General features: G+C 40.8%; 1 protein-coding gene across 1 annotated transcript in view; it reads left to right on the plus strand.

Annotated features, from left to right (window-relative positions):
• Positions 1 to 7,208: 7,208 nt before the first annotated feature.
• LOC119720574 (pinin-like) overlaps positions 7,209 to 25,320 on the plus strand; it is a 28,287-nt gene continuing 10,175 nt past the window's right edge. Inside the window, exons 1-7 of the mRNA XM_038190297.1 lie at positions 7,209 to 7,491; positions 15,202 to 15,318; positions 18,015 to 18,083; positions 18,545 to 18,623; positions 19,162 to 19,259; positions 19,706 to 19,781; positions 23,627 to 23,782. Of these exons, the coding sequence (XP_038046225.1) occupies positions 7,337 to 7,491; positions 15,202 to 15,318; positions 18,015 to 18,083; positions 18,545 to 18,623; positions 19,162 to 19,259; positions 19,706 to 19,781; positions 23,627 to 23,782 (750 nt within the window). The 5' untranslated portion in view covers positions 7,209 to 7,336. The remainder of the gene's footprint in view (positions 7,492 to 15,201; positions 15,319 to 18,014; positions 18,084 to 18,544; positions 18,624 to 19,161; positions 19,260 to 19,705; positions 19,782 to 23,626; positions 23,783 to 25,320) is intronic.

Below are 25,320 nucleotides of genomic sequence, written 5' to 3' on the forward strand. Positions count from 1 at the left end.
ACACACCCTAGGTCATCAAACAGCTGACTGGTACTTATATACATGTATTACATGTGTAAGTAGCTTTCATGTCTGTTGTGTCTTCTTTTAGGTTTATCTGACGTTGTCCCCTCAATCACTTTGAATGTGAATAAGTGGAATATGTAAAATATCAATTCCCCTCCCGACCGATTTTTCTCTAAATCTTGAGTGATGAAAACCTAAAAATCAATGTTGACTGGCCTTAGGAAAGAGTAAAGACCACAAACATTTGTACCAAAAAGAATTTTTTCATTGTTTATGGCAATCTGGAGGTGGATTTGAGGCACAATTTAAACCTCACTCTGACAATTTTTTTTTTGGTTGTAACTTACCAGGTGGTTTGTTCTAAGATTGTCAACCTGTTTTTTGAGGATGCTGGACCAAAAGTCTTTACAAATGAATTTAATGATGTCCAATTCACTCGAGAATCTTGGGGTGTCCTTAGTTAAGCGTTCTACCACACTTTGGCCAACTCTGTACCCCATCTGCTCCAGTTTAGCTACCAAACGATCCTGAGAGGGTTTAGGAGACAGAAAAAAGTTCAGTTTATGACACTGCCAGATATAAAGATAGATGAAAAAGTGGAAAATTTCAACTTGTACAGGTAAAATGCTTTTTAAAAACATGTTGGCTTTGGTAAATGAGATACATGTATACATTTTTGGAGGGTCAAGTGGTAGAGGCGATGCATACTAATTCACCCAAATGGGAATACATGTACTATACAAATATTGACTTTGTCGAGCGCAATTTGAGTCCCCCGCCACAAATTTAAACTTGCGCGCGCAAATTTAAACTTGCGCGAGGGACTTCCGAAGCACGCAAATTACACTGCGCCAATTTAATTTGCGTGCGCATGTTACAACTTGCGCAAAGGCGATCGCAATTTGAGAACCTTGCAGGCGGGATTTTCATTGATGAAGAAACAAAATGTTCAAAACACGAGTACATGGACAAATAAATTAATAAATAATGGATATTAATGAACAAAGAAATATATAAAAAGGGGAATTCAATTAGCGTCAATGAAAAGGAACATTGAAATTTAGCAATTCTTATCAGAGAAGTTTTTAGGGTGGGGGCGGGGAGGGGACCGGGCAAGCAATCAATAATAAGCACATTGGCGGCGATTGGCTGAGAGCGAGTTTTGTACTTTCTATTTTTGCTATCTTTCAGTGCACGGCCAAAAGTACTATACCCGTAGCAACCAAAGTACTATACCATTAGCAACCAAAGTACTATACCATGGTGCGGTATTTGTGTGCAAATGGCAAATGCATGCTGCTGTGCGAGTTGAGCGTTGGGCGTAGCGCGTATTGTTCCTAAGAGAGCGCGTCACAAAGTTGGGTTCAAACATTTCGTGAAGGGGTGGTTTGGAAGAGAGAACTACGTTTCCCACCAATTTTGTATTGAAATTGAAGTTTATGTTAACTGTAATCAGATTTAAATAATTTCAAATATTAAAAACCGAGCAGAATCTTTGGGTGAATTTCACCCAGTGAAGTGTTATAAAACAAATATTGAATGCTTTATCTCGTGGTGAAGTAAAACAAGCCCTCGGTGATCCATGGAGCATCTATTTTCCCTCTGCTTTGCCTCGGGAAAATAGCATGTCCATGGATCACCTCGGGAGGCTAGTTTTACTACACCACTCGAAGCGTTCCATATTTGTATAATAACACCTCTCCCACAGATTCTGCTTGAATTTAAGTGATAACTGATTTATTTAATCTAAATACAATTAAATCATACATCTATTTGATTACAAAATTATTGAAAATTTACTTGCACTTTTCCAAACTACCCCTTCACGAAATGTTTGAACCCAGCTCTGTAGCGCCAGCGCTTGGGAACAATGCGCGCAATGCGCACACCCGTATATATGCATTTGCACACATAGTACCGGTTCTTATTCCTATAGGCCTGCATGTAGTACTTTGGTTGCTACAGGTATAGTATTTTGGTTGCTACGGGTAAAGTACTTTTGGCTGTGCACAGCAAGATAGCAAAAACAGCATATGCCATGTGACTCGCTCTCGGCCAATCAAGATTCAGGATCTGTGGGTGAGGCGTTATAATTGAAACTATGCACCCGTCGGGTGTTAAAAACATCATATCCCACATCACAGTGGTCAAATGATGGATGATAAAAAGGTCATGCACTGTAGGGCTATCTCAACTCTAAGAGCCAAAGATCCTGACATTGAATACTATTATTAGGTCAGGGAACAGGATGGTCGACTGCCGTAACAATAGCCACTGCGAATCTTGAAAACTAACGTTTGAGGAAAGGAATACTGCTTAAGGTTGCAAAATATTCTGAGTCATATTTGAGTAGGCCTAATAAAAAGAAATCTGAGCTAAAGACATATTAATCCTTATTGCAAATATCACTGAAGTGATTTTGCACAAAAGTCCTGGGCCCAAAGGACGCAGAAAGGGATGGGTTGAATTCAGTACTTGGATCCCACTTATCTGCCACCAAACACATCAATTTTCAACTCATCTTGTGATTTCAATGAAGACAAATTCAGAAAGTTCCGGCAATGTGTATACATTTCAGCTTTTTCCAGGAAAAATGTGTTTTTAGAGCACGTTTTGGATGCACACAACATTGGACAGCATGCAGACATTCTAGGCAGCCATATTGCATGTACTGACAATGATGTGGGGTGCTGTGGTCCAATGGTTATGGTGTTTGACTCCTGTGCCGTGGTACATGAGTTCGAATCCTGACCGTGGGAACATGGTGCTTGTGCTCTTGAGCAAGGCACTTTACCACTGTTGCTCCGTCCTTCGGATGGAACGTAAATTGTATAATGCACGTTAAAGAACCCAGTAACACTTGTCGCTAAGAGAAGGGGTTCACCCCGGTGTTTCTGGCCGCAGCACCTTGTAAATGTAAACCCTTATAAGGTGCCACATAATGGGTCTCATATCTCTCATGTACTTCATTCACCTGTCTCTAATAATAGATATCTCCCAGCGCCTTGAGTGCAAATTTTATGAAAACGTCCTCAGTAGTGCGCGGACCACGGTGTGTGGCCTTAGGTTCAGCGCAGCATACCGACGGCCACACTACTAGTGGGGCTAGTTCACGGGTCTAGGGTCTATGATCAGATGATAAATAGGCCAATCAATCATGTCAATTATCATGCCTAGGCTGGTATCATGCTAGCCCCATAAATGTGGCCTATTTACTGGACTGCCTCCGTAAACATAGGCCACACATCCACATGTACAAAAATCGTGTCGACGGAGCCAAATTTTGATTTTCACATTTAGGCTTAGTTTGTAGGGTTTTTTTGCTTTAGAAGCATACTCACCCTCTTTATAGGCTAATCAGAAAGTGCTGCCTTTTTCAGATGTATATTTTTCGTGAAATTTCCAGATTCATTTTTACACGTTTGCGTATCAAAATTTCAACATGAAATTTCACAAAAATTATGGGGCTAGTAATCCCTACTGGTATCCATTGTGCAAATTCACTCAATCGGTATTTATGATAAGGCTTATGATACAGGGCCAGGGGTCATAAAGTATACTTTTAGTTTCGCTCAAAAAAACCCCCAAAAAGCCAAATTTTCTCACGAAAAGGGTGAAGTGGCCCGCCTCCCTAACGTAGTTACATTGCAGATAGGCAAACTGTTTATAATACCAAATCATTCATACCTTTTCATCTTTCTTTGCTGATTGTTCTACATAGGAAACGATCTCCATATGCAGAAATTCAAATAATACGTCATCTGCCATTTGTTTATTATATCCGTTTAAAATGCCCAGAAATTGTTAAAACAACACCTGCCACTTTGCTAGCCAACAAACGAGTTTAGTAGGCGCTAATTAATTAGTCAGGCAACCAGAATTGAGGTTGTGTGATAAGCAAAAGCTTGCGTCAGGGAATCATTCCGAAGTTCATGTCGAATATGGAATGCCGAAAATACTGTATTTAGTATGTAAAAATAATATTCATATATAATGTAAGCAAATTAATCCCCAAATTGTTGCTTTGAGGATGTCATTTTTTTTAGAAACAGTACATGCTACGTCCCAGTAAAGAGCTTTCGAATAGACCTAAACATAATGACGTCACGCTTTGTTTACATGTGCGCGTTCCTATGAGAGCCAGGTGGGACGCGTCAAACGTTCACAAATGGCTCCCATATTCAAAAAGATTAATCTACAAGAAAGGAAGGAATTCTTGTCTGTAAATATTCAAACTAGTTGTCTCCTAAATGCATGCCTGATTTATTTTTTCATGTATTGCACAATACCATGTTCCCGGTAGACAAAATACAAATGGCACCTTGAAGATTCCCACCTCTAATGCTTTCTCAAAGTTTTGCAGTCACTAGAGCAAACATTGGGTCTTCATGCCAACTTAGTGTTAACGTTCCCTTCTTGTTGTTAAAATTGAACTGCTTAATTACTTATAATAATTTTTTTTATCATTTCTATTTTTTTTTTAGCATTTTCATATGTATCAGTTTTTGTGTTCGTTTTAAGTATATTGAGTTTGTTTTTTGATGTATTCTTTTGTTTTATACTTTCTTAAAACATTCAACATTTTTCCGCACTCGATCATGTCTATTGTTGAATTCTCCCTGTCTGTATTTGTACATGTACTTTTTATCAGCGTTTTTATGTCCTTTTTAGCTCTATTATAAAAAAATTAGTAACGTTATTTTACAGATATTGTTGATTTGTTTTTGTAGCTGGCTTGCTTTTATCTTTTCTTTTATTCAAGTTAATCAGTTTGCTATTGAGTTAAGTGCATATCATTTCATTATTTGTTTTGAAAGTCCTCAATGTTTTGTTTTTTTAATTCATATTTGTCAATGAGTTTATTTGAATGCAGGGCCAGGTGAAAGCCATTTTTTTGCTGTTTGGGTTAACCCTGATATATAAAGGAATAAATACATTTTTAAAAACTCATACCTTGGAGAATTCGTACCTTAATTCAATTGTCAATTATTGCCTTTTAAACGATTTGTGTTTTCTCGTGAATTGTAACCATTCTCCTTTTTTCTTTTTTAGGGATCGGATTCTGACGATAACATCGACAAGTGATCTCCACAGACTTCCGTGCGAGATTGTGTGTGGTTGTTTTGTCTTCCAACGATGTATTTTCTTTTAAGACACTGGGTCTGGGAAACAGTTTAATTATTTTTTTTCTTCCCAACGAAGCATTTTTTTAAACATATGGATTTTGGGAACTGTTTAACTTATATTTTTTCCCAAAACGAGTAAGTTCTTTTCTTAAGAAACTGGGACTTTGGAGGCTGCTGTACTGATTTTATTTTTTCATTGGAATTTTTTTTATGTGGAAAAGCTGTCTTCTTCTAGCTTGGATTTTGTTTTATATAAATTTGTCCAAAACTGCAAGAAGTTCAATCTCGTTTTTAAACATGACTTTGTGTGGCCAACCTAATTAGAGCAGGTCTGGTGGCTCTGAAAAGAGCCCCAGAACGTGGATAGAAGTATAACATTAAAATGATCGGACAAAATTGGGGTGAATTTTGCCAACTTTTCGAGTTTTGCAGTTTTTACTTGGGCTCTTAATCTTAATTGCCATTATCGACAAAAATGCCCCTCGGTTTTACACGTACACTGAACGGTTTTAAAACTGCTCAATGCATGACCCCACTTTAGGTCTCGTTCAAATGACGTCATTTCCTACAGACCATCCACGTGCATCGGCATTTTGAGCGTCAACTTGTATAACGCGCATCGGCTGCGTCGTAATTTCGAACATTTTTCGAGCATGGGCGTCACCAGGATTTTTTCCGGGGGGGGGGGCAAAGCAAATTTTTCTCCAAAATTCCCTAACTTTTTCATTATATTCTCAATTTATCATTTTTCCGAGCGTGAGCAGGGGAGCATTTGCCCTCCCTTCCCCCCCCCCCCCTCATCTATTAACAGCAATATGGCTTCGCACCTCTTTTTCCTTTTTTTTTTCGTTTTCCGGGGGGGGGGGGCCTTGACATTTCGAGCATTTCGGGGGGACATACCTTGATCATAACTGATGCAAGCGCGAAGCGCGAAGCCCTTACGGCGTGGGGTTCGGGGGCCGCTTAAGGGCCCCGAAAAAAAATGGATTCTAGATGTTCTGTGGTGTGATTTGAAGCAATTTCTTACGACTTTCCTCCATGCTTTAACTAATATTTTCTTGGCAAAAGATAATTATTTGAACATCGTTTTCGAGGTTGGAGACATTGAATCAGCTATCGGTATTCTGAGCTATTGGCGTGGGGTTCGGGGCCCGCTTAAGGGCCCCGAAAAAAAATTGGATTTTCGATGCTCTGTGGTGTGATCTGAGGCAATTTCTTACCACTTTAACCAATAATTATCTTAGCACAAAAGATAATAATTTAAACATAATTTTCGAGGTTTTCTCAGCTAAAGGCATAAGAAAATTTTCTGAACATTGTTTTCGAGGTTGGAGTCATTGAATCAGCTACCAGAATTCTGAGCTATAGGCGTGGGGTTCGGGGCCCGCTTAAGGGCCCCGACAAATTTTGGATTCTAAATGCTCTGTGGTGCTATCTGAGGCAATTTCTGACCACTTTAACCAATATTTTCTAAGCAAAAGATACATTGTAGTACATAATAGGGCCCATGGCGTCATGTAGATCAATGATAATTTTTTTAGAAACTCAAAATCTCAGTGGGGGGGGGGGGGGGGGGGGGGGGGGGGGGCGACTGGGGGGGGGGGGGCGACAAGCTTTTATGGGGGAGGTCGCCCACCCCCACGCCCCCCGGTGGCTACGCCACTGCTAGACATGCAGATGCGCGCCAGCCAATCGGAGTCAACTTTTTACTAAATTGTGACGTCATTTCATTCCTTAATCTTTCCTTAATCATTTCATTCCTTAATCTTAATGTTAAATGGTTTGATTGATCAATTGGAATGCAGTGTTTTGTAATATAACAACAGCCGGGCGCGATATCGCTTAACATGATATAGAGCGCGACACATTTTTTTAATCCATTATATGACGCGCAACGGGTGAATGACCGAAGAACCGATGTAGAAAGTGCCCGCTAATTGGTCAAAATCTAGGAGGGGTCAAGAGGCAGGGTCTTGCCTAATTAATCAGCGAATCTGTTAACGCATAATAGACCATGGCTTTCGCCATGGTCTATTACATAGACTAGCCGTCATTGAGCGAGCCCTATTATTATTAAAAAATGAATTTGCTGTTTATTGTAATATTAAAAATGCATTCTGCGCTCCATACTTGTGCCTAAGTCCGATTCCCAAACGTCACCGGCGACAGTACAAAGCTACGTACTTGAAAGCTTCGCCGTACTGATGACCGGGTACACCGACTATACAAACGCCCTAGAGAAAATCATGGCGGACGTGGCTACGATACTGCAGGAGAGGCTTGACAAAGCCAAAGAAAATCTACAAAGCGTCGATGAGAACATTCGTAAACTGACAGGAAGGGAGCCGGGGGAAAGGAGGTATAAGTCGTTATGTTGAGAAACCAAATCAGTAATGTTTGATCAACTTATGAAGCATGTTTGTTGTTTGTACCATGGAGCAAGGAAAACGGATTGGCATGCACTTGCGAGTTGCTTGCGATTCAATTAATCAATACAATAGGCTAACAAATTGTAACATGGGCATGGCTAAAGAGGGCGCTGTAATGGAAAGAGCACACCCTGCTCCTGACAACATCGTTTCCATAATGATGCAGCCTTGACTTTGTAGGCACTTTTGGTGATTTTTTTCTGGCTCTTGTTGAACATGGGTTTACTTTCAACATAGTCATAGTCCATAGACTAGAGCGTGTTCGGCAATCCTTACTTTTAGGACACCTCTATTTTTTACAAGTTCTGTTCAAAACCGACTTTTGCAGATGACTGTCCAGTACCAAAGTGACTTTTGCAGGCTAAAGCAGTCTTTTTTTCTTCATATAAACTCATGTTAGTTGTAATTTTGAAAGCACTTTCGAAGAAAATGTGACTTTCCTACCTTTTTTCGCAGTCAGACGTGCATGTTGTAGTTCTCACATGCGTGAAAGCCCTACATAATGAAAGCCCGATGCTGATTGGCTGCTAAAAAAATTAATTAGCCTAGTTTGGTTCCCAGACCAAAAGATTCTGACTACTCCTGAATCTTTTGGTCTGGTTACCAGACTAAAAATAAATAAGTTAGTCTGGTTCTCAGACCAAAAGATTCTGACTATTCCTGAATCTTTTGGTCTGGGAACCAGACTAAATATAGGGCCCAAGATGTTTATTTTTTATCAGCCAATCAGCATCGAGCTTTCATCGCATCGAGCTTTCACGTTTGCCATCTTGGTTTTTGAGTCTGTTTTCTGGTTGTCATGTCGTCTTTTACCCCTGAATTTCCCTCATAAATCAAAGCCCTGCCCTCTTTCCACAAAATTAAACCATAAACCTGCTGATATTCAAGAAGGTGTCATTGCCAATTGTTCAGATGTGCCAAGAAGTATCAGAATGTCAATTTTGAGTGTCATTTAGTCAACTGTTTTGGTGAGTCTTTCCCTTCCTATATAGGAACGGGGTCCTAAAAGTAAGGATTACCGTGTGTTCCTTCTCTATGCTTTCTAATTCTAGCCCCATAAATGTGGCCAATTTACTGGACTACCTCCGTAAATAAAGGCCACACTTGGAACATGTACAAAAACATGTAGAAGAACTTTGTCAAATTTGGATTTTCACATTTAGGCTTTCTTTGTAGTTTATTTATGCTTTAGAAGCACACTCACCCTGAGTCTATAGCGATAGAAAATTTATCCCCCCTTTTCAGACATTTACTTTTCGTGTAATTTCGTGTTGGAATTTAGATACGCAAACGTGTCAAAACAAACCTGGAAATTACACAAAATATAGATGTCTGTAAAAGGAGGAATTCATTTTCTATTGCTAGGCCTTTAAAGAGGGTGAGTGTGCTGCTGAAGCATAAATAACTACAAAGAAAGCCTAAATGTGAAAATCCAAATTTGACAAAGTTCTACATGTTCAGGTACATGTTCCAAGTGTGGCCTTTATTTACGGAGGTAGTCCAGTAAATTGGCCACATTTATGGGGCTATATACTTTCAAGATGTTAGACTGGCTTTCAGAAATTGAAAACTTGTTGAATTTTTGAAATCGGTGACCAGAATGGCAAAAGTGGAGATATTTTACTTTTTTGAAGACAACTGTTCCTTGCTTTAAGTAGCCGTGGTAGCAATGACAACGTATCCGCACTATTGATTATTGACAAATAATGTAAAATTCCAAATATTTGAATCGTGACCCAAAAAAAACAACTTGGTTGAAAAGGTTAAATTGGTCGAAAGACTAATGAATTACCTCATGTGGTTTTTTTTTCAGAGTTGAAATCGATGCGGCCTATAAAGTCACAAAATATGCACTTTTGAGTTTTTTGTGATAGAAATGCAGAATCCGTCATAAAAAAATGTCATTTTTAGACTAAAGTTTTCCAGGGGATCACCGATTCTCATCCAGTTCTGTGTTTAGGCCAAAAAAAACACCTCTGCTTCTGGTTACCTGACCGACCCTATTTTTAGGCTGCAACCCTAACAATTGTATCGGCAATTAAAAAATATAATATAATAATAAATGAATAAACAAATGAAAATCCTGATGTCTTTTCTGTCTTCACAAAACACCTCTCAACAACCTTTTTGTGTCAAAAATGCTCTGTATTTATTTGTTTGCCTACTTACATTCGCTATTTTTTTTTTTGAAGAAACCTCTGTTTTTATGCCCCGCGGCGAAGCCGAAGGGGCATACTGTTTCCGCCTTGTCCTTCCGTGGGTGGGTGGGTGGGTGGGTGGGTGGGTGTGTGGGTGGGTGGGTGTGTGGGTGAGTTTGTCTTACATACGCAGTGTGGACTTCCGAACAAAAGACGTCCACATAATGTAGGTAGCACCGACGTTGTGTGGACTTACCCCACGTCCACACAGTGTTTCCCCATTTCTGGAAAACAGGTTTAGAGGCATTTTTGGGTTAGGTTTATCTGTAGCAGAATGAAGAGAAACACTAAAGGGAATCATAGAAAAAAAATTGGGTTGAAAGAGTTTTCACAGTTTGAGAAAAATGAGTTTTTTCACTGGTTTTTCTTAACTACACGAAAGCAATGGAAAGTCCACACTAGTCATGTGAAACAAGTGTGGGTGGGTGGGTGGGTGTGTGGGTGTGTGTGTCCGGACAAATCTTGTCAGCGCGATAACTTGAGAAATACTTTACATATGAACTTCAAATTTGGTTTGTGGATTGTCCTTGGTAATCCTAAGAAGCCTTTTGCATTTGGGGCCGAAAGGTCAAGGGTCAAGGTCACAGTGGCTGAAACAATAAACATTTTGTCAGCGCGATAACTTGAGAAATACTTTACATATGGACTTCTAATTTGGTTTGTGGATTGTCCTTGGCAATTCTAAGAAGCCTTTTGCATTTGGGGCCAAAAGGTCAAGGGTCAAGGTCACAGTGGCTGAAACAATAGAAATTTTGTCAGCGCGATAACTTGAGAAATACTTTACATATGAACTTCAAATTTGGTTTGTGGATTGTCCTTGGCAATTCTAAGAAGCCTTTTGCATTTGGGGCCAAAAGGTCAAGGGTCAAGGTCACAGTGGCTGAAACAATAGAAATTTTGTCAGCGCGATAACTTGAGAAATACTTTACATATGAATTTCAAATTTGGTTTGTGGATTGTCCTTGGCAATCCTAAGAAGCCTATCGCATTGGGGGTCAAAAGGTCAAGGGTCAAGGTCACAGTGGCTAAAACAATAGAAATCTTGTATTTATTCTGAGATCATAGGGATTAGGGATTAATTCATATAAAACCTACAGAAGACACTAATGCTGTCAATGAACGTTCCATTTGACCAAGGTACATGTAAGTTGATGTTAGAGTGGTGTTATGTCATGGAAACAGTCACGGTTGCGGGGCATTTGTGTTTGTAAACACACCTGACTTGTTTACAACTTAAGTTCGCTTTGCGATAACTAGTTTGCAATTCAATGTCGCGGAGACGATATGAAACACGTGCCTTAATGCTGAATGCAGCGATGACTGGTTCCCGCTGCGCTGCGCACTGAAAGGGATAAAGAAGGCATGATGGAAATGCGGTAACAGTCTATGCATGGGTATGGCTGCGGTGCACTGCAGTTGCAGGTCTGATAAGACATCGTAAAAATGCCAAGAAAACACCTATGGAAAGATAACATTTTTGCAAGTTAATTCACACAACTTGATCTCTCTTGTCTGTGTATGTATTTTCTGTGTTCATGAATTTATTTCGAGGTTGTACTACTCGTATTTAGAGTGATACGATGCAGCGTGTTTCCTCGAAATTTCCTACCGTAAAAACGAGGTTTTTCGCCTGCTACACACAGTGCATCACGTACGCTTATACCGCGCGATGTACAGACAGTGTTGGCCAGTTTCCTGTCATGACTTCCGCTGTGCATATGGTGTGCACGACCTGAATTTTCCATTATTTTTAAGACTTATCGAACGTAAATATTTTAACAATAACTAAGGTAAGTTTTAATCACTTTTTGTGGCCATTTTGTGTATAGCTCTCGTAGTGCAATGGAAATAGTTCAGGCTGAAATTTGCATATAATTGAATACCCCATTCAATCTGCACAAAAAATGAAGCTCAATATTGTCTAGTTACCAACATTCATTTGGATGCACAATCTGTTTTCCCCCCTAGCCCCATAAATGTGGCCTATTGACTGGACTACCTCTGTAAAGTAAGGCCACACTATGGGCATACTCACAAGGGCTTGGTAACAAATGGATTTTCACATTCTGACTGCGTTTATAGTTATTTTATGCTTAAACAGCACACTCACCCTGTTAATAGCAAATGCAAAGAAGTCTTGGCTTTCTCAGACGTCTATTTTTTGTGTAATTTCCAGCAGGTTTTGGAGGCTTTTGCACTCGTTTGTGTGTAACTCTATCTATGGGTATTTTGTGCGGCCTTGGTTTTTTTTGGTCTGATGAGGGCGCTTTATTCTAGATTTTTTTATGTAGAGTGTATGTAGCTACACAAATACCATTCCTTTATTTGGAGTCCCATCATACATGTATTAAAGGCATGCACTATGAGCAGGAAACTAGATTTAACATCGCAGACTCTTTTGCGCATGCTCAGTTTCGTGTTGGTGTGCATGTAGTCTACACGACACAACGGTCTGTTCATGCCGTCCCATATGTTACCGCAAATGACTCGATCCTTGATGTATAGTGCGCCCTCATGCATGTACTGTCGGCCAGCTAGCCGTACGATGTATGGTGGTGTACCCTAACGTGGCGCACTTCGAAGCATACCCAAATTTCCTCGTGTAGTGTTGCCAAACCTCTTTGTTGACAAACCTCAAATTCATGCAGTGAAATACAGGTACTTTTACCTTATTAATGCTTGCTGTTTAACCTCTGTGAACAATTTCGGTTTCATAAAATTTAAGCCGAAATTAAAAAACGGTGGCGTCCGGAAATTGGGCACAATTTGGCGGAGTGTTCCCTAACGTGGCGCACTTAAATAAATCTCGGGAAATTCCAAATTAACATTTAAGAATTTCTGAAAACTTGATAAATTCTGATAAATCATTATTATCTCTACTTACATACCCAGCCAGATGTTTGTCACAAAATTATTTTCTTATTTTTCGGGGCATTTTCAAAGGGTTCACTTTGCACTTGAAAATAAAATCGGAAAATCACGCCAAAATAAGTTTTTCTTTTAACTTTGTAGCGGGTAAATAAATTCGCGATTTATGAACGGGAGTGTTTATAACTTGATGAAATTTCACTTTCTGTGAAATTTCAGTTAAAACTTTTGCTCTAGCTAGGCGCTACAGGCGAAAAATCAAAGTGCGCCACGTTAGGGGGCGCGCCACGTTAGGGTACATCAACAATACGTAGGTATGCACGCGATATACCATGGGCGAACGGGATCCGCCACTGTACGTGGTATTGCGTGCATACATGTACATCGCCCGGCTAGCTGGCTGACGGTACACGCATGTACAGTACATGTAGCAGGGGGTACCGCAATTAAACTATGAATAGTAACACACTGAGTATACAGTGTTTATATGTATACATCAGTGACGGGCAAAACCTCATATTGACTTTCATCTCCCCGACGCTAATTCCATCTTATGAATAGTTAAATTGCGGTACCCGCGGCTACACAAATGTACATGAAGGGCAGTTCCACGGTTTGATGGACATGGTTAAGAAAAAAAAGTTTTATTTTTTAACCCAGTTTCACATTTTGATTACAGATTATACATTTAAGTATGAGAAATTAACAAAGAAAACCCAATTTTATCAAACATTTTTTGAGAAATCGTGTTGTTAAGTGAAAAATATTTTTTTACTACAAAGAACTCAAAAAAATTGGTAAAGTTAAAACATTGATTGCTATTAATACAATTAGAGATATTTCAATCATAACCTTATTTCTAGCATGTACATGTATGATAGTCTTAATCTCTGAAACATATGTCAATTCACAGCCGTCATCCATTTTTAGATGTCAAATGTAGCATTTTATACCTCCTTTTTTTTGGTCAGTGTAATGGGAGTAACCGAACAGATATAAAAGTTTTTTCTCACCAACATTTCTAATGAATTAAATTTTGGTATTTATGATTATCTTTCTTTGCGTGAACATAGATATAAATATAAGTGTTTTGTTGACACTAATACACACATTTAAGAATAAAAGGCAACTAAATTTGGTAATGTGAGTAACTTTTGTAGCGTGAGTAACCAAAAATGTAACGTGAGTAACCAAGTTTATTATCCCAAGTCACCCAAACTATACCCAAACTGACTTTTGCTTGATAACTGTTCATCAGGGTATTTTGGCTAGAAACCCTGCCAAACGCAGCAACATGCAACACTTGTCTAAGTGACAAGCCTGCCCAGTGTAGCAAGATCCATCAGGTCAAAAGTCTCAAGGCCAAACTGCCTCAGAGTCTGTGGTCCCCCAACGCAGCAGGATACAACTCGGGCATTGTTCTATGGGACTAGCCCTCAAGTGTCTCAGAAGTGGCCGGTTTCTGCACTGGTGTTGGTAGCATTTTCCATCAAAGTGCAGCAGACTTTTCCACCTGATGCACTGTGCTGCGTCTGGCAGGGTTAGGGTTAATTAAACCAAAGAACCACAAGCATTAAAAATACTTTTAAGCATATTTTATCCTGTTTATGGTGCAAAATGGTCTTTGAAACAGCATGATTTTTAAATTGAATCTAATTACAGTATTTTATCAAGTGTTTATGTTGTTAAATGGAATAAGGAAGACACTTGTACGTCCCTACATTGAAATTAAAATGTTTATTTGGAACAAAAGCTAAATTACATTACATGTACATGTAGGTACATGTACTTCACACTAAGCTACCGATACAGTGGCATGCCCTGGGTTCCCTGGAACCCACTCTCCACATCATAGTCTCTGATAGTGTGGCCTTTCCAATTTCCATGGACCCAATATTCTGTGCTATAGTGGCATACATGCAGTTTTAGCAGACTCTCAGAACATGAGAGGTTTGTTCTGATGGCTCAGCATTAGTTAAAACAAACCTAAATTACAGCTGGACTTAAGAGGAAACATCAAATTCCTGATATGTGATCAGTATGCACTGTAATAGTATCAGAATAATGTCAGATGAAAACCTTTATCTTGGAGTACTTGCCAGTGGAGATCCAAAATGCAAATTTAAGTGAGAGTTTTTAGTAGTTCTGATGCCTATTGGGTAAAAAAAAATATACTAATTATGATAATTTAGTCAAAAAAATCATGCCATAAAATTCTGAGATGGGTCGGACAAAATGTAACGTGAGTAACCGTAACATGAGTAACCAAGTTTTTTGTGGATTGCAAAAAAAAGGGAGATTCTAGAGGATTTGTTTTACTCTTTATGTTTGCCCCATGGCATGGTCTTTTTATCAGTTTAAAAGAAATTTCCACAGGTTGCCTGTATGAGGACACTTTTTGATCAAAGCATGTTTGCTTTCACTCAGGAGGTAATGCATTGAGTATACAGTGTTTATACGTCAGTGAAGGGCAAAACCTAATATTGATTCCATCTTATGAATAGTTCATAGCTGTTGCTATGGGCCCTGTTTCACAACTTGATTTTTTACAAAGAAACTTTTTCTTGAACTCAGATTGCCAGAGACTGGCTTGACTGGTGATCGTGGCAGAGACAGGGATCAACACAGACTGTCACTGGGGATCCCAGGACCAAGGGGCAGGGGTAGAGGCAGAGGAGGTGGAGTGCAAAGGTAAATGGCCCTAGGTGCATGGGGACATGTCAACATTGTGTTAGAAACACTTGCTGGTTTTGATGGATTGAATCATGTACAGCCAATTCATGGATGGACCCTGAAGATTTGGTCCAGGCTATATATGATGTTTGTAATCCAGTATGTGTAAATTCTGACCTGTGGTTAACTGTTTAACTCTAACTTCCAAGTGTTTTTCGAAGGCCAGAAAAAAATGGTGTTTTAATTCAGCGATATCATCCACAAGCTGGTTTACCCGATCATAGATCGGGTAGGGCGTAGTGTTGGGGATGAAAATGTGGGGAGTTAAATGTAAATGGGGGATATAGTTGGTGAGACATGCAGTTAAAGAATATCAATTTCTGTTGTGTGATCTGAGGCAATTTCTGATCACTAAAACCAATTTGAGCAAAAGATCATCTGTGAAAGTTTTGAGTTTTGAGTAATTGAATCAGCTACATGTATTCTGAGCAATAGAATCATTATTGTAGGCTACAATATTTTTATTCGGGGAAGAAAAAGTGTGTGGGGGGGGGGGAGACCAAACAATGTCCCCCCTCAAAATGTGGGGGTGTGTGTGTGTGTGGGGGGGGGGGTCCCTGTCCCCCGTCGATTTACGCACATGATAATTATGTACCATGGCAACTGTCTGTAAATGTTGCCGTTGGTCTGTTAAATTGGCTTTTTGTGAGGCAGTCGCATTTGGAAAACGAAGATCATCTTTTAAACATCAGTTTCGAGTTTGGTGTCATTGAATCAGCTATTCTGAGTAATGGAATCATTATACATGTAGTAGCTACAATTTTTATTCGGGGAAGAAAAGTGGGGGGGGGGGGACCAAAAAGTCTCCACCGCTTTAAAATGGGGGGGGGGGGGGTGGAGGGGTTCCCCGTCCCCCACCGATTGACGCCCATGATAATTATGTACCATGGCAACAGTCTGTAAATGTTCCCTTTGTCTGTTAAATTGGCATTTTGTGAGGCAGTGGCATTTGTGAGAAAACGTACTTGAAAGGCTTGCCGTAGTACACAGGCGAAGGCTGATTAAGAAGGTCATAATTAAGTTTCAGTATATTGGACTCTTCAACAAACGTAAACTTGAACGTCTTACAATTTGCGACACTGTCTGCGAGGAACTTGTCGAGTCAACTGTTATTCAACTTGGGTCAACCATCTATATAAGAGCAAATTTTACTCGGCCTCCGAGAAATGTTTGCTCCTGAAACGATCTGAGACCGCGGTCTTTCGCGACGCCAAAATCGCTCCACGTCCGTGGAAAAATGTGGAGGGTGTCTTCCGCCGGATCGGACACATTTTCGTTGATTTTTTGTATGACTGCGTTTAAGATCGCGATGTTTGAAGCAATGCATCGATCCTTCGTTGATCCCAAACAGGCCCCCGAAATTATAACGCAACACTGTGGCGGGCAGCGAACTCACAACGCTCAGCCTTGGTGGAAGCATGGAGCTGTATTAACACACGATGGAAGCAACAGAGCACTATACACGTCACTCACATGCTTGTGCTTCAAATCATGCAAATAGCGAGCACCGTAGACCCAACCTAGTTTCCAGGGTGTGGAGCAGGCTGCAGTACGCGTTGCCATCGACAGTTTTGCATAGCCCGGATATACTACGCAGTGTAGACTTTCGATTGGTCAGACCGCGCAAGGCATACTTAATGTGTAGTCCTTCTGAGTATTCGTTGCACTCGGCGCAGGGGCGGCAAGCGAAGCATATGAAAGAATAGGGGCACTCGGTGGCCACGCACTATGGAGAAAAAATATTTTACCAAGGTCACGCCATATCACAATTTGGTGAACGCTTTGGCAGTACGGCTGAGTAGAACACGTAAACGAAACCCCTACGTTGACCTCGCTGACCTCGCACAGTCTAGACTCGCAGAAAAGCCAGCACAGGGGGCGGCCAGGCAGTCAACGTGAAAGCGCACACGACGGAAAATTCCTGTGCAAAATGCTGTCACGAAAAATAGACGAAAAGGATCGCCGGTCCGTACGGGAAAATCAGGACGACCCGAAGTGTCCGACCCGGCGGAAGACACCCTCCGTATTTTTCCACGGACGTGGAGCGATTTTGGCGCCGCGGGAGCCCGCGGTCTCGGATCCTTTCATGAGCAAACATCGTCTCGGAGGCCGAGTTAAACTCTCTCTTATATATATAGATACTAAAAGTATAAGTGTGGACAGTAAAAGATGAAGACCAACTGCAGCTAAAAGGGCTAGTTAATCGCATTATGGTTACCAGTCTGTAGCATGTAGCATTGCTACAGGATTTGTGGTGGGAGTCCCCATGTCTCAAATGTTGCTCCATATGCATTATAAGAAACTAAATAATATATCAAACAATTGTGGCATACAATATGAACCTTTCTCTAACCCTCCTGCTATCTGAACACTCACAAACAGTCAAAAAATCCTCTTCCCTTCCATGCACTTTACACAGGCTAGTCACCAACAGTCAGATCATATTTCAAGCAAGCACTGTCACTAGTCCATGAATGTCAACCAGTGCGTCAGTGGTGGATTCCATTATGTCATGTACAGTTTTGTATTGGAAGCACAGTGATTGATGGATTTGATGGACTTGGTCCAGTTCCTAGTAAAAGACGGTAGGGAGTTAGGGTTAAAAGTAAAAGTATGTTTGACATGATAGATTAGTGTTCTTGTTCTCTTTACAGGGCAGATGCTTTTCAGCGTTTGGGCTTACCTATCATTAGGAGACAAAGCACTGGCAGTGCATTCAGCAGGTCAGTACATGTACATGTATTCTTTGAAAAGTGGTGTGATGCATTCTGTGTTGAACGTGATCAGGCCTGAAACGTTTTCTTTTAAGCTCTGGCAGGAGCTTCTACATGTCACTTAGTGGTCAGTCTGTCCGTCCCAAAAATTGGCCAAAAGTATGGTGTTCCATATGTGCCATCAGCGTCGCATTTTTAAAAAGCTCTGACAGGGATCAGTTTGATCGATTTCATGCAAGACTTTCATGCAAGACTTCTTGCAAGGTCAGCCTCGCTTGAGTCTAACACAGACAGAGCTTATTGTGCACTCGCACAGTTTGTTAGTTACTGGAAACTTCAATTACAATTAACATTTGAAGTAAACCCCACAATAACAGCCAAATACTGATTTTTGAAAATTTATATACCAATTAAATTACATTTGTTTGTTTCTTGGAGTAATTTACTTTGTGTGTTTGTGTGATTGGCAGGCTGGGAGGCCGTGTGGATGGACCGCAGCCCAAGCGCCCACGGAGGAAGACTAATGATGATGATGATGATCTGCCTAAGGTTGGCAGATACATTTGTTTCTTTGTGCCATTAGTCATGTAGCAAAGTGGGAAATATGCTTGATCCAGCAGCATTACTGAGAAACAGGTTTACCCTGCTTAATCTATCCTGAAAACCTGAAATTAAACGGGTGGATAAAACTGAAGTTTGATGAATCCAGAAGCAAAACAGCGAGAGGCATGTTGAATCCAACTGAGTCCAACAGCAACAAAGAGTATGGCCTGCTGAATCCATCACATTCCAACAACTGCAGAAAGTGAAACTTGCTGAATCCATCAAATTCCAACAACTGCAGAAAGTAAAGCTTGCAGAATCCATCAAATTCCAACAACTGCAGAAAGTAAAGCTTGCTGAATCCATCCAATTCCAACAGTTGAAATGTATGAGGCTGGCACAGTCCAACAGCATTCCAGAGCTAGAAAGAGTTTAATATGCTGAAACCATCAAAATCTCACAACAACTCTGAGTAGTATTTGCTGAACCCTACAGACATGTTTATCAGATTTTCTTATTAGAGTTACTTTCTCTTATCTTTCAGCACACCATCCAATCCTCTGTTGTAGCTACCCCTAAGGTGGTCAAAACACGCCAAGAATCCATTCAGGAACAGAGCAAGGATGTCCAAGGACAGAAAAGGTAGGATGCCACTATTTCTTACAATAAAAGAGGGTACAAATATGTTACTCCCCCCAGGAAAAAAACCGATTAACTAAACAAACAAGCATTTTTACTGCATCGAGGAATATGCAAGTTCATATGCAGATTCTTCTTCAGCACTAAAGATTGAAAGTTGTTGGTACAATGTGACCAGGAAGTAAGCATTCATGCCTCAGATGGTGTAAATGACTTGATATTACATGTTTTGTTGAACTCTTCCGAGTATTAAATTAATTCCCTAAATTAGATACATAAAACTATGGCGTGGCATATATAAAGCTATCCCAAGTGGGATCCACTTATAGCAAATAATATATTCTTGCTATGAGCTAAGACTGGAGTAATATCCATTCATAATATTACTGATGTTTATATTGGTGAGCACACTCTTAAACTCTACTCTGGTCTTCACCCTTTTCATACAGGAATCGGCGAATGTTTGGTCACCTGTTGGGTACTCTGCAGAAATTCAAACAGGAGTCCACTGACATGGAAAGCAAGGTATTAACCAGTCTCAAGAGTCTTTTATGTGTCACTTCTATGCAACCTTTGGTCTGATCTGGGCAATGTATATTATTATATAACCGACATCCAGATCCTTGTCATTTGATTGGTGGAACTCACATCACGTGGCATTCGTTATTGCTCCCATTCATGCCGCGGCTCAAAAAGTACTATCCGCCCATGGGGAATGGGAAATACTATTGAACAGTTAGGATCACGACGTGGTATTTGTGTGCAAATGCATGCTGGTGTGCGCGTTCAGCGTTGCGCGTAGCGCGTATTGTTCCAAAGAGCCAGCGCTACAGCGTTGGGTTCAAACATTTTCGTGAAAGGGTGGTTTGGAAGAGAGAAATATATTTTCCTCCAGTTTTGTATTGAAAAAAGTTCAAATATATCAAATGACAAGGATCTATATGTCAGTTATATTAAACAAATATTGAGTGGCTTTAAATTGTGAAATGGGAGGAATATTATCGCTCGGTAAAATCTGGACTTTTCCAGTTCACTCGGCTTCGCCTCGTGAAATTGAAGAGTCCAGATTTTACCTTGCGATAATATTCCTCCCATTCCACACTGAGCCACTCAATATTTGTATACCATCCTCCTACTATCCACAGTCACAGTAGGGCATGTTGTAGTAGTGTTTGTCATCTGACTCATGATTGAGGACTACAACCAACCCCTGGGTTTTGACAATCAAAATGACCATCGCTTGAAGTGGGACCTGAAATCATGTGATAAAGCAGGTGTCTTTAGTCTGGGGAATCCAGAGAAGAGTTTACTCGCAAATGGCTTATTGATGACACAGGAAGTTCAATGGAATGCAGCTTTTACCTTATTTTCTTAGGCTCCTTTGGCTAGGAACCATCCTCAATCCTGCAAAATCCTCCAATTGCCACCATGTAAAAATTGGATACTGCCTCAATCCTCCAAATCATCTTTTATTCCTTGAATATGTTCAGTGGAGGGGTGACCATTGCCTCAATCTTTCAACATTTCTAACAACCACTGTAATACATTGAGGCCGTGTGGATGATATCCAGAAGCAGTGTGGATATTATCTATATATATAAGAGAGAAGTTTACTCGCCTCCGAGACGATGTTTGCTCCTGAAAGGATCCGAGACCGCGGGCTCCCGCGGCGCCAAAATCGCTCCACGTCCGTGGAAAAATGCAGAGGGTGTCTTCCGCCGGGTCGGACACTTCGGGTCGTCCTGATTTTCCCGTACGGACCGGCGATCCGTTTTGTCGATTTTTCGTGACTGCGTTTTGCGCAGGAATTTGCCGTCGTGTGCGCTTTCACGTTGACTGCCTGGCTGCCCCCTGTGCTGGCTTTTCTGCGTGTCTAGACTGTGCGAGGTCAGCGGTTTCGACGTAGGGGTTGCATTTACGTGTTCTACTTAGCCGTTCTGCAAAAGTGTTCACCAAACGGTTGTATAGGGTGACCTTGGTAAAATATTCTTTGTCCATGGTGCATGGCCACCAAGTGTCCCTATTCTTTCATATGCTTTGCTTGCCGCCCCTGCGCTGAGTGCAACGAATACTCAGAATGACTACACATTAGTATGCCTTGCGCGGTCTGACCAATCGAAAGTCTACACTGTACTTCCGGGGTCTGCGTAAAACCGTCAATGGCAACGCGTACTGCAGCATGCTCCACACCCTGGAAACGAGGTTGGGTCTACGGCGCTCGCTATTGCACAAGCATGTGACGTCGCGTGATAGAGTGCTGTTGCTTCCATAATGTGTTTACAGCTCCATGCTTCCACTAGCTCTATGCTTCCACCATAGAGCAAGGACCTTGCTCTATGCTTCCACCAAGGCTGAGCGTTGTGAGTTCGCTGCCCACCACGTCACGGTATAATTCAGTGTCGCGTTATAATTTCGGGGGCCTGTTTGGGATCAACGAAGGATCGATGCATTGCTTCAAATATCGCGATCTTGAACGCAGTCACAAAAAAACGACAAAACGGATCGCCGGTCCGTACGGAAAAATTAGGACGACCTGAAGTGCTTGATTTAGAGGAAGAAATTCTCCGTATTTTTCTATGGACGTGGAGCCATTTTGGCGTCACGGGAGACCGCGGTCTCGGATCCTTTCAGGAGCGAACATTTCTCGGCGGCCGAGTAAAACTTGCTCTTATATAGATGGTTGACCAACTTGAATAAAAGTTGAATCGACCTTTTCCTCGCAGACGGTCTCGCAAATTGTAAGAAGTTCAAGCTTACGTTTGTTGAAAAGTCCAATACTGAAACTTAATTATGACCTTCCTCCATCATTCAGACCGTTTGTAATTTTATGGTAACACTCAACATTTTCATTGCAAATGACAACTTCACGTTTGATTGCATTATGATTTATTGTCAAAACTGTACAATCAGCCTTCGCCTGTGTACTACGGTAACCTTTTCACTATGTTTTCCCGGCAATGCGACTGCCTCACAAAATGCCAATTTAACAGACCAACGGGAACATTTACAGACAGTTGCCATGGTACATAATTATCATGTGCGTAAATCGGTGGGGAACAGGGAGAACCCCCCCCCCCCACATTTTAAAGCGGGGACATTGTTTGGTCCCCCCCCCCCACACTTTTTCTTCCCCGAATAAAAATTGTAGCCTACTATAATGATTCTATTGCTCAGAATACCGTGTATAGCTGATTCAATTACCCCAAGCTCGAAAATGATGTTTCAAAGATGATCTTTTGCTCAAATTGGTTTTAGTGGTCAGAAATTGCCTCAGATCACCAATTGTTTTTCTATAACTGCATGTCTCCTCAATGATCCCCCATTTACATTTAACTGCCCACAGTTTCATCCCCAACACTACGCCCTATATACCCGATCTATGATCGGGTAAATCAGCTTGTCCAGTATAAGGCCCAAAAAATAATACTTCTGCTTCCGGTTACATGGCATTCGAAAAAAAGGGTAGGTAGGTAGGTAGGTAAAAAAAAATTCATTTTTTTGTGTACGATCATATGAAGGCGTCTGCGTTTAGTCAAGGGTAAAAGGTAAAAAATTGATAGTTTTGGGTGTTTTTTCCCCTCATTTTTCCAATAAAAAAATTAGGGTAGGGGCTGTCAGAATAGGGTAGGTAGGGAAATCGGAAGCAGAATTTTTTTTTTTTTTTGGGCCTAATGTGGGCCTTAATTATGCATGGTGAACATAACGCAGGGCACAGCCTTCGACCTGAATAATAGTGCATCCTCCAAAATCAGCTGACACTTTTTTGCCATTCAATGTCAATCCGCCAAAATCCTCCAAAAGTCTTCGTTGATTTTAGAGGATTGAGGAGGGGTTAGGGTAAATGAACAGTTAGAGACTCCTTGCTATTAAGTACATGTAACCCCCAAAAGTGAGAGCCAGAAAGAGAGCCCTATCCCCACTGCTATACTCCAGTCTGACAAATTATGGATTTGTCTGGCATTATTTGGACGCTTCCCTGTCTGAAAATAAGTGCTCTGAACATGTTGCTAAAGGAGATTGCATTGTGAGAAACACCAAAGCGAGCTTTAGTGCATTCCAGTAAAGGTGGAAGGGGACACCAACAATCACAACAAGTGTGCAAATCAGATTGATCTATACATGCATGTAGATTGTCTGAAATGTCCTGCACCCTCTCACACTCTCATTGTTAGGTTATACCTCTCCCTTTTATTCACTAATTTCATAGTCCGTACCAAACATTATACTACAACAAACGTCCTACATGTATTATACTGTAAGTTTATGAACTTGCCAATAATTGAGGGTTAGTTATAATGTGTGAGGAGCTGTGGCAGTCCAATGAATTGTAACATTGCTTTGGTTTTGCACCTGTTTCTTTTCGGGAACAGGAGAGGAAGCGATCCGAAATTGAGAAGAAACTGGAGGAGCAAGCAGTTGAAGAGAAGAAAGAAGTGGCAGCCCAGAGATCTCAGCTGTTCACAGAGCGTCGGAACCAGCAAGCTGAGCTACAGAGATTGGAGAGATTGGTTGATATTGCAAAAGAGGTAAAAGCAGAGTAGCACTGGCACGTATTGGTGTGCTGCAGCCGAACCACTGAACCGAACTAAAATTTGCAGAACATAGCACTTCCGAACTGAACCAAACTCAATTGTTCAGTTCAGATGTTTCAGAAACATGATGTTTAGTGCTGCATATTTCATTTGCACAACCAAAATAATCAAAATAGATACCTTAAAATTATTTAATTTTACTTCTAATTAAAAGCAAACAATTTTTAGGCTGAAAAACGTAACATAATTTGTGGGTGAATAGACAATATTACTATACCTCATACATATTCATGATCGAGGGCCAAGTTCCATTCACCATCACGTGTCAGCCGCTAGTTTTGCTGTTTACTAAGCGCACGCGATGTTTCATGCACAGGTTGAACACTCATGCGTAGTAGACTATCGCACTGGTTACCAGTGTGCTAGTCTACTACACATGCGCTTTACGAAGCAGTCATGGAAATAGCGCACGGAATGCAGTGCGCACGCGCGAACATCACCCTAGCATGCATCATGCAGCAGCTACATGAAAAGATGGGGCACACGCACAGCAACATTTTGCCGAGAAAACTAATGCAAGATTTTTGTGAAAGTACGGGTAAGCGCAAGGGAAGTAATCCAATGCGCTCTGTGAGGTATAGTAAAACAAATAAAACATGTGTAAGTTCGGGTGGATATTCGATATTACCTCTGGGAGATCACCTCGGGGAGCTAATATCGACTATCAACCCTCAAACCGTGTTTTATTTATATATTTGCTCCCTGAGGTATTGGAAGTTGACAAACTTGCTCCCTTGGCGGACCATCTCAAATAAACCATGTTATTTTTGTTTTACTATACCTCATACAGATTCACGTCATACATATTTAGGGCCAATGATTTTCCGTTTCAGAAAAGTGCAAATTCCGTTTTCAAAAATCCTAAATTCCGTTTCAGGCTGAAAAATTCTGTTTCACATTTACTCAATACATAAAAGTGCATTTAAATAAACACCAGGTACACTGAGACGATAATGAAATAGTCGTTTGGTTGGAACACGGGAAAATTTCCAAAAAAAGATTGCTATTTTATCAATGGATGATCAATTTACAGACATAGTATTTAACTTCACTGCGTGCTGTCGTCATTAATACTGCATCGCCACCACCACACACGTAAGAAACATGCAATAGCCGTATATGCCACGACGTCACACCCATCAGCTGGCTGAAGTGTGCTTCGTGTCCGCTAACGGCGACAAAATAGGATAGTTTACGGTAGGTTTTTAGACCTGGATAAGTGAATAAGCACAACATGCATTTCAATAGAGCCAAAGTTAGATGTTAACGAATGGTTGATGTTTGAACGGAGAAAAATATACCTGCCGATGGAGCAAAAGAGACCCGCGAGAGTGTGCCGTGAGTGTGATGATTATCACCTATGTGCTGACCGACAGCTGCGGCGCGCGTTGGGTCTGTCACTACGGTAATGTCACTACGGTAATGATCTCATAACATTTATTGCTCTGATCTTGAATGTTTTTCCCCCCTAA

Source organism: Patiria miniata, unplaced genomic scaffold (genome assembly GCF_015706575.1).
Source record: "Patiria miniata isolate m_02_andy unplaced genomic scaffold, ASM1570657v1 HiC_scaffold_13, whole genome shotgun sequence".
Taxonomy (NCBI): Eukaryota; Metazoa; Echinodermata; class Asteroidea; order Valvatida; family Asterinidae; genus Patiria; species Patiria miniata.